Below are 10,484 nucleotides of genomic sequence, written 5' to 3'. Positions count from 1 at the left end.
ATGGAATACTATGCAGCCATTAAAAAGGATGAGTTTGAGTCCTTTGTAGGGACATGGATGCAGCTGGAAACCATCATTCTCAGCAAACTATTGCAAGAACAGAAAACCAAACACCGCATGTTCTCACTCATAGGTGGGAACTGAACAATGACATCACCTGGACTCGGGAAGGGGAACATCACACACCAGAGCCTATCACGGGGAGGGGGGAGTAGGGAGGGATTGCATTGGGAGTTATACCTGATGTAAATGACGAGTTGATGGGTGCTGACGAGTTGATGGGTGCAGGACACCAACATGGCACAAGTATACATATGAAACAAACCTGCATGTTATGCACATGTACCCTAGAACTTAAAGTATAATAAAAAGAAAATAATAAAATAAAATAAAAAAAGAAATATAAATTTTTGAACCTTAAAACTAAATCCTAATTCTAAGGGTGAGAATGAACACAGTTTTTGACAGAAGAAAGAATGATACAAATAAAAATAAGTACCACACCACAGGTAGTAACCACAGTATTAAATAAAAAATTGCCTTCTAGGATTGAATAACCTAATTCTAATTAAATAACTTATACTTAGTTCTAATAAAATAACTAATTAACTTATTCTTTTCTTGGTACTTCTCACATTATTTGGTTATATATTTTCAATTTATTAATTTTATTTCACCTTATACTATAGTTTTAAATATTCTTAACCACTGGTTTGCGCTCTCCAAAGAACAAAGATTACATCAAATATGTGTTTTTACACCTACAGGTTCAATATTTTGTGTATGATACTTTCTCAATAAATATTTGTTACTAAATAAATAAATATTGTGGTATAAATGTAGAATGAATTATTCCACATTCTTTAATTTTTAAATATTTTTATAATTTAATTTCCATATTTTTATCAAGTCCTAAATAATCCCTGTTGGTAAGATGCAGAGAAAACTGGAATGACTTTTAAATTTTTAAACATGGAGTCAGGAGTTTTATGCATCAGATTTATGTGCTCAAACTTACAGAGACTCGAATGCTCAAGTTAAATGGCTATCAGCCCAGATATTCCTCTAGGTCTGAGTGTAATTCTGAATTAATATGGTCATGACACACAGATTTATATTAAACTAGTTTCATGATGAAATAAGGTCCAGGTGGAAGTAGTCACATCATGTCAAGAGCAGAATATTTGGATTTTTCTCTTGTTTGCAGTTTCCAAAAGCTCTTGAAATTAAAACTCTTTAGGTAATTCTATTATTAAATATTACTAATGTTTTGATTTTATTGAAATCACACAGATTTTTTGATAGGTGATGTTTAATGTATCCTTAGGAACTCCTTTTTTTCCTTAATATAAATGCATCAAACTCATGCTTTTTTTACTTTTAATTTTGGTTTCTCCGATGTCTTCATTTCTCATTCATCTTTGTAGGTAGGGATTCCTTTTGATACTGATTTTTCTAACAGCACGTAATCGTTGGATCTATATATTTACTCTAAAAATTTCATATAAATTTCCTAACAATAATTCCTTTTAAGCTTATTGAACTTTTTACTTATTTAGTATTAGAATTTTGTTACTGTTTTTATATATGCACAGTTTTTAAAATGTGTTGACTTTTAAAATTAGTCTTTTGCCCGCATTATATTTGTCCTCTACCATGCAGTATAAACTACCAATAAAGTAAAATTGAGTTTTCACAAAGGAATGAATGTAGTATAGATTTCCTGAGCCAGAAGTTAACATAGAATAACAGCCCAATATTTACAGCTAATTTGTAAAATAGGTGTTTCAATCCTGTAAGACTCTTCCTAACATTGAAATATAAGTCATTTTTCTTCTTCAAATATTTAAAAATAAACCACACATTGTCTTGAATACATCTCACTCTGGTATATGTGTACTTTAATATGCTGACTGCATCTGTGTCTGTTTATTATTATTATTATTATTATTATTTTGCAGGGGGACATCCAGCAGTTTTTGATCACAGGTGACCCCAAGGCAGCATATGACTACTGTGAGCATTATAGTCCAGACTGTGACTCTTCAGCACCCAAGGCTGCTCAGGCTCAGGAACCTCAGATAGATGAGGTGAGGAGCACAAGACTAGAGAAGGTCTCTGTATTTCAGTGATACGGACATAGCAGTGCAGTTTGCAGTTTTTGAACTTACACTTATTTATTCCATTTTAGTTAAATTATGCTTTGTATTTTAATACTGTTGTAATATTTCCAGGAAAAAAAGTGACTTGAATATATTTGGTACTTGTTTTCTTGCTGTTTAAGCATTTTATTACATACATTTATTAGAAATAGTGGTGCTTCACTTGTATACTGTGTATATGCACATACTCCATTTTGGAGGAGTGAGAAGAAAATAATTTCTAAGAGCGATATTTTGACCATTAGCATTTAAATAATTAACACAGCTTCAAGATAGAATGACATATTTTCTGGTGTGCATGCCATCTCCCTAGACCTTTGGCAATTCATGCAAATGAGAAAGTGACATTAGAACTACCTTAAAGTTTTCAGGCTGTGTTGAATAATTAGAGTTTTTTTTTAAAAAAAACATTTCTCATAGGAAAATTTAAAAGCATGTGAAATGAAAGGAATTTAAACCTCAGTTGGGAGCCAAACTGTATTTTTGGATTTTTTCCTCAAGACTTAAAGTGTTAAAAAGGAAGTAGAAATTTGGAAACATCAAAACTGTTCTAAAAATGAATCAGATAGAAAGTACTTTCCTTTTAAATGTCCTCGTAGGTGCCACCATTTGAGTTTTACTGTTTATAATGAGTCAAAATCTTTTATCTTATTGTTAGCTCTGCAGGTGAATTAAGGTTGGATTTTACACTTTAAATGCTAGAAATATGTTTTTGACACTACTTTACTTTTTAACGTTTAATAGTATATTCTGTTGCACTGATCTTTTCCATGACTTAACATCAGTTTTTGTTTAAAAAACAAGGTAAAATTTTAAGAAGCCAACAGGAAGGCAAATATGAGAGTGTAAAGATAAATTACTGGGATATTTTATTTACTTGCTTCACAGTTCTCAATTACTTCATTCTTTTTATTCTCTCATGATTCACTAAATATATTTTCCGTGCATTCTGAAGTGATAGATAAAATAATTATCAGATTTAGTGTTTTTATATCTAAGAGGTTATGTGCTGACTTAATATTAAAATTTATAGAATTTACTGTACATTTTCAAGGTTGATGAGATCTGTTTTGCTCCTTTATAAAGAAAGATAAGGCATTTTATTCTATTTAGCAACAGTATGGCTCTGATTTTTGGAAGAAGGGAGGTTTGCAATCTTAATATACCACTTTGAGGTGTTTTGTTCCCATGTTGTAATGTTATTATGTCAGGTAAGCTGTTATTTTATCAAGGTAATTTGTATCCATCTTCTTAAGTTCATTTAAAAATGAACTTGCCTTTTACCATGTTAGTTGTTGACATGTATATTTAACATTCTGTTGAGATGTCAAACTTAGTTTTACTAGAAGCATTTGATGAGAAAAACAGCACATTATAGCAGAAACTGCATCACAATCTGGTTGGGTAATGCAATCATAGATTGCATTTTTACCTCTTTAAAAATTGAATAAGTCATAATGAAAAAGTTTTTTCTTTAAGGAAGAATTAGCTTTCACTTTTTTCTCTAACTCTAAATTATGTTGATCCTTCAACAATAAGATAAACATCTATACCAGTATCAAAAACTAATCAATCAAATTAGTAAGTAGTCCTTATAATAATTTTAAACTATATCCATTAATATGTCATTACATGATAAAATGCATATTAATAATCTTCAGAGTTTCTACCTATATAAATTAATAATGCAATGTTAGTCGTCAATACATGAAGAACATAAAGTGCAATATGGAGCATCAGTCATACATGTTGTACTTTATATTACTTAATTGTTCACTAATAAACTTCTGGTATTGCATGTTTATTATTCTAATTTGGATTAATAAATATGTCAATTTCTTTTATAGATCAACCCATATGCTTTTTTAGCTTATAATTTTGTCTACTTAGTATCCTCAAATAACATATCCTAATCCATTCTTAAGATTCACATTGTTATATGGTTGACACAACTTTACAACCATCACCATGGAGTAAGAAATGTATAATGTAGGCAGATTTAATTTAATTAATTAATTAATTAATTAATTAATTAATTTTGAGACGGAGTCTCGCGCTGTCGCCCAGGCTGGAGTGCAGTGGCCGGATCTCGGGTCACTGCAAGCTCCGCCTCCCGGGTTCTGGCCATTCTCCTGCCTCAGCCTCCCGAGTAGCTGGGACTACAGGCGCCCGCCACCTGGCACGGCTAGTTTTTTTGTATTTTTTAGTAGAGACGGGGTTTCACCGTGTTAGCCAGGATGGCCTTGATCTTCTGACCTCGTGATCCACCCGTCTCGGCCTCCCAAAGTGCTGGGATTACGGGCTTGAGCCACCACGCCCGGCCGGCAGATTTTAACTTAATGATAATATTATCACATTTTAATTCTATTTGAAACTACATAATGCCATTTAAATAGGTGACAAGCTAATATTAAAATTATAATGAATTTGGGATTTTCTGATCAAGTGAAATTATCTTCCTGTCTTATAAAAAATTAGATGTTAAATCTATAGGATTCCTTTTGGTATTCTTTCTTAAAAAAGGATGAAAACAGAAAATGAAGTGACAATCTTTTATAAAGGAATTTAAAAAACAATTACCTTTCCAAAATGTGTTATCTTTTCACTTAATATGTATCATACATTATATTTCTCATCAGATGCACAGGTTTTTACTGATATCACCAGTTTTCTTACAAATTAAGTAAGAACAGACATGACAGTTCTGGAAGATTATTTTTCCTCACCTACTCTAATTTCTGTTAGAATACCGACAAAGTTGAAATTATTCCATCACTGCATGTCTTTTTGCATATATTTGTCCGATTGATTATAACTAGTTATTTCCTCTCTACTTGTCTCAAGCCATCTTTAGAATTCCTTAGTGAGGAGAGAGATTTATCTTCGAAAATATGTTATGAGGCTTTATGTAGTAATATATATATATTGCAATATACATTCAGCAATATCCTGAGTATATTCATGACCACCACATGGAGGAAGCTGTGCAGATAAAGGAGAACCAGGAGTGAATAAGCTCTAAGAGAAAGATGTGCTGGCTGGGCGCAGTGGCTCATGCTTGTAATCCCAGCAATTTGGGAGGCCAGGGCGGGCAGATCACCTGTGGTCAGGAGTTCAATGGCAGCCTGGCTAACTTAGTGAAACCCTCTCTCTAATAAAAATGTTTACAAGATTAGCCGGGCATGGTGGCAGGTGCCTGTAATCCCAGCTACTTGGGAAGCTGAGTGAGGAAGGAGAATCGCTTGAACCCAGGAGGCAGAGGTTGCAGTGAGCTGAGATCGTGCTGCTTGCACTCCAGCCTGGGTGACAGAGCGAGACTCCATCTCAAAAACAAAACAAAATAAAACAAAAAACAAACAAACAAAACCCAGAAAGATGTGCTTTAGTGTCTAGGGCAGTTAACATGTTATTTCCTCCATTATTTCATAACCAGTCTGGTTAATCAACATTTGGAGAGTTTAAATAAAGAACAGAATTATGAAAGTTAGAAGATAATTTGTCCTATAAGAGAAAAATATGATATAAAATTAATTGACTACTTTGGTACAGTTCTATATATATATATCTTTGAACAGCAGATTTCAATTAAAATGCATTTAAGTTGTCCAGGTTTAAAATTGGCACTTTATGCATTTACTTATGGTTTTTGTAATTCATAATTCCTCTATAAACTACTAGAGCTTATTATTAGAAGGCACTGTGATCACAATTTTCTAAAACATTTGTGGTCAACAGTTATTTTGTTGGAAGATTGAAAGGGAATGGTTAAAATGCGAAGAGAAATCCAGTTGAGACATAAATGGAATTGTATCAAATACATTACTTAAGGAATTACATATAGATTGTCCCTGGAAAATATATATTATTTTATGTATTATTATATGTATTATTATATATGTTTATTATATGTATTATTGTATTATTATGTATGTTTGCCCTAGGCAATTATATATAAATTGCCCCTGGCATGCATATACATACATACATATATACACACATAATTTTTTTAGAGTTTTAACTTGTTTAGTTTACTACGTAATTTTTGTGCTACATATGATTTAGTGTATTTAGTTATTTTGATTAAAATCTAAATTTAACAGGCCGAGCGCGGTGGCTCAAGCCTGTAATCCCAGCACTTTGGGAGGCCGAAGCGGGCGGATCACGAGGTCAGGAGATCGAGACCATCCTGGCTAATACGGTGAAACCCCGTCTCTACTAAAAAAATACAAAAAACTAGCCGGGCGAGGTGGCGGGCGCCTGTAGTCCCAGCTACTCCGGAGGCTGAGGCAGGAGAATGGCGTGAACCCGGGAGGCGGAGCTTGCAGTGAGCTGAGATCCGGCCACTGCACTCCAGCCTAGGCGGCAGAGCGAGACTCCGTCTCAAAAAAAAAAAAAAAAAAAATAAATTTAACTTATGTTTAATAATATCTATATTCTTGATTGAAAATTAAAATTTTTATAAATATATTGAGCTTTGGATTTGAGCATATTATTTTGCTCATTATTTGATATGTACGATTGTCTTTTAACTCTATTAGGAAACGTATCTCTCCTTAATTAAAATCTTTTAATACAGAAGAAATTAGTATAAAATATTATTTCCAATGTGAATTATGTTTTTTAAGATATCTAAGTGTTATGCCTTTTTTTGATAGAGAAAAAGGCAGCAATTTTAAATATTAAAATTATGCATTAATTATAAGCACATCTAATTTTGAATTCTTAATGTCTCACAAGGATTTTGTGCTCTGTTTGATCTTAGGAAGGTCTAAAGGAAATTAGGAATTTCTTAATACATTTTAGATTTTATTTTCCCATTGGTTACAGTATTTCAAATAGAGTATATACTTATTTCATATTCTTTGTATTCCCTTTCCCTCCTCCCCTCTTTCCCATCTCTCAATAGATATGAAAATCCTTTGATACTTAGGAAGACTACTCTCAACATTTTTATTTTTAGACATGTAGCTTAATGAAAAATTCCCATTGAAATTACTGTAGAGCTCTTATAGAGAAACATTGCATAGCAATTTTTCAAATCAAAATTAATATTTGACATCTATATTCAAGTACATAATTACTGTGTTTCAATTAACATTCCATAATTAAGAACTTGAATTACTATTCCACATTTTTTGTTTTCTTGTGATACTAATCACCATTCTGCTCATAGGAAATGTGCTTTGTCACTCCTATGTTATTATACTCTGTATAAGACAGTATAATACTTCTATGTAATGCAAAAATAACTCATCAATAACGTTAATTTCTTGTCTCTTAACATTTACACTATGTAAAAGTTAAGATGGTTCTCACTTTATGAATAGTATTTTGGCACTAACACAATTGCCTGATATTTTTTCCTTTGCAATGTAGTATGAACCAGAGGATATAATCGAATATGACTATGAGTATGGGGAAGCAGAGTATAAAGAGGCTGAAAGTGTAACAGAGGGACCCACTGTAACTGAGGAGACAATAGCACAGACGGAGGTAAAAACAAAGCAGTGCCTGTGTATGTGGTGTCCTGCTGTTCATCATCCTGTGGTTCCTTATGTTGACTGTTCCTCAAACTTACCATAAACCTTTCATTCATCTTATTCCTCTGAACCAATAACTGTGATTTTTATTTGACAGTAGCCGTTTTGAAGAATGATGTCCATTTCACTTTTGCTTAGCCTTCCTTTCATCTATGCTCTATATTTCCCTCCTTGTTTATTTATGTTTTCCATTCCATCTTTCACCACATTTTACAGAAAAAGAAATCCAATTTCAAAAAGAAGACGAGGACAGTGGCTACTAACTCAAAGGAAAAGTCCAAAAAGTTTACACCCCCCAAATCTGAAAAATTTTCATCCAAGAAGAAGAAAAGTTATCAAGCATCAGCAAAAGCCAAACTAGGGGTAAAGGTAGCAAAGAAAAAGCAATCAAGATCTATCCTAGATAAGCTGGAAGATCTCTGATCATGAGTCATAGTCTTAACCCAACTAGATAAATACTCACTCGGCTAATACTATAACCCATTTAAATCATGATTTCCATACATTTGGGATTACCTTACATGTTTACTAATTCTCTTCTGAATTTACCATTAGGCAAATATCGTTGATGATTTTCAAGAATACAACTATGGAACAATGGAAAGTTACCAGACAGAAGCTCCTAGGCGTGTTTCTGGGACGAATGAGGTAATACACATAGATAATATTAAATCACAGTCCCACTTTTTAAATGTGTAATTTATTTTGATATACTTCACTCTGGAAGAATCTATAATTTCTCAAACATCTGATGTTTTAATTCTTTTACTAAAGTAAGAGAAACAATAGCAATGGTTCACTATTACTAAAAGCAGTTCATCTGAAATCAATGTCAATTCAGGTTTTGCATGACTCTTTGCTTCATGCAGATGCTAAATTGATCAAACTGAATTGGCTGCTATTATTTTCTTAATTGCTCCTGGAATTGAGCAAGCTTTTCAACATGTTGTGACTAAGGGTATTCACAACATGTTTCTTCTGTGAGAAGAATCCTCTAAAGTGAAAATTGTATCATCAAAGGATACAATTAGAATTTTACTCCATCTGATGAATAATCATGCATTTTATGACAGCGAGCATTTTGAAAAAATGTAGTCTTAGTGGACCTAAATAACTACATTTTCAAATGTTAGGAATGTAATATTAATTCTTATTAAACTAATATATCTTAATCTTTCCATTATTTTCTATGAAAATATTAAGTACATGTAGGTAAAAATTAATCTTCCTGAATTTCATATTGCACATGCATTCTGATCATGAAGAATACAACATACAATTCAGTTTAACTTAGTTAAATATCTGGTATACATTTTGGTATAATTTTATCAGGAAATGAATATAAGAAATGTAATTTACTTCTAAGAAAATTTATGTAAAATGTCTCACAATGAGGCAAATAGATTCAATAGGCCTTTATATGAAAACACAAAATTGAGAATAATAAATATTTAGAGTGAGAATGCATTTTAAGTTTCTTTTAGCTCAAATTAATAATTTTCAAAAAAAATAGTATTTTGATTCAAGATGTTTATTTACCTAACCAAATTCATCCAGCATTTTAGTGCCAAGCTATGATTATAGCAATATTCTCACCCTAGATATTATGCAGTCTCTGTAGACAGCATATACTCCTTATCTAAGAATTCAAAAATTATGGTTGTTGAACATTTAATTTTAGTGAAAAAATACTGATCATTTATCTACATATTTTAATTCACAAGATGGTATAATACTGTTATCTAATATTACTCTATCATCTAGATTTACTATGGAATAGAAAATCAGTTACCTAAAAATGAAATTTACAAATTGGCAAGATAAGCCTAAGCAATACAACAAGATCCTGTCTTTACAAATAAATCAATCGATGCATTAGCTGGGCATGGTGGTGCATGCCTGTAGTCCCAGCTACACAGGAGGCTGAGGCAGGAGGATCATGTAAGCTCAGGAGTCTCAGGTTGCAGAGCAGTATGATTGTACCACTCGATTCCAGCCTGGGTGACAGAGTGAGACCCCATCTCAAAAAATAAAAAGTAACAAGATAAATTATTTAATTTGAGCCTCATCATGAATATAACAAAACCAAATATTCACATGTTAAGTCAGATTCAGGTTTATTCTACTAGTAAGGAATTAAGAGAAAAAATGTATCAGTTTTTATCTATGTCTCTGAGAAAGTATTATTGACATAATTCTCACTTTCAATTATTAATTAATATTTATTCCCTACTCTTCTTGAGAATTGTACAGTGATATTTTATATTTCATTATCTTAAATGTTGATAGCTATCACTTATTTTATTTGATTTAAAGAACTGTTTGGTGTCATGCTACTTCCTTACATGAGAAATGCTCTGCATAATCATTGTAATGACACATCTCTATTTATAATGATATTGGTATATTATTATTTTATTTATGGGATGAGACTCAAACTTACATGACTTATCCTTGTAGAATATTTATTTCATGATGATGTTCTGTAAGATTTAAAAATTAGGCAAAGCTGCCAGGTGTGGTGGCTCACACCTTTAATCCCAACACTTTGGGAGGCCAAGGCGGGTGGATCACCTGAGGTTGAGAGTTCAAGACCAGACTAATCAATATGGAGAAAACAAAATTACCGGGGCATGGTGGCACATGCCTGTAATCCTAGCTACTCGGGAGGCTTAGGCAGGAGAATCTCTTGAACCCAGGAGGTGGAGGTTGCCGTAAGTTGAGATTACACCATTGCACTCCAGCTAGGCAATAAGAGCAAAACTCCATCTCAAAAAAAAAA

At 32.5% G+C, this 10,484-nt stretch overlaps 1 protein-coding gene across 1 annotated transcript in view; it reads left to right on the top strand.

Moving 5' to 3' along the window:
* The window catches only part of COL11A1 (collagen, type XI, alpha 1), a 220,804-nt gene that overhangs the window by 71,095 nt on the left and 139,225 nt on the right, over positions 1–10,484 (top strand). Inside the window, exons 5-7 of the mRNA XM_011935227.1 lie at positions 1,962–2,090; positions 7,539–7,655; positions 8,258–8,350. Coding sequence (XP_011790617.1) covers positions 1,962–2,090; positions 7,539–7,655; positions 8,258–8,350 — 339 coding nt within the window. The remainder of the gene's footprint in view (positions 1–1,961; positions 2,091–7,538; positions 7,656–8,257; positions 8,351–10,484) is intronic.

The sequence above is a fragment of the Colobus angolensis genome, unplaced genomic scaffold (genome assembly GCF_000951035.1).
Source record: "Colobus angolensis palliatus isolate OR3802 unplaced genomic scaffold, Cang.pa_1.0 Scaffold141, whole genome shotgun sequence".
Classification (NCBI taxonomy): domain Eukaryota; kingdom Metazoa; phylum Chordata; class Mammalia; order Primates; family Cercopithecidae; genus Colobus; species Colobus angolensis.
Note: the sequence above shows the minus strand (reverse complement) of the source record. Positions and strands in the feature narration are given on the sequence as shown.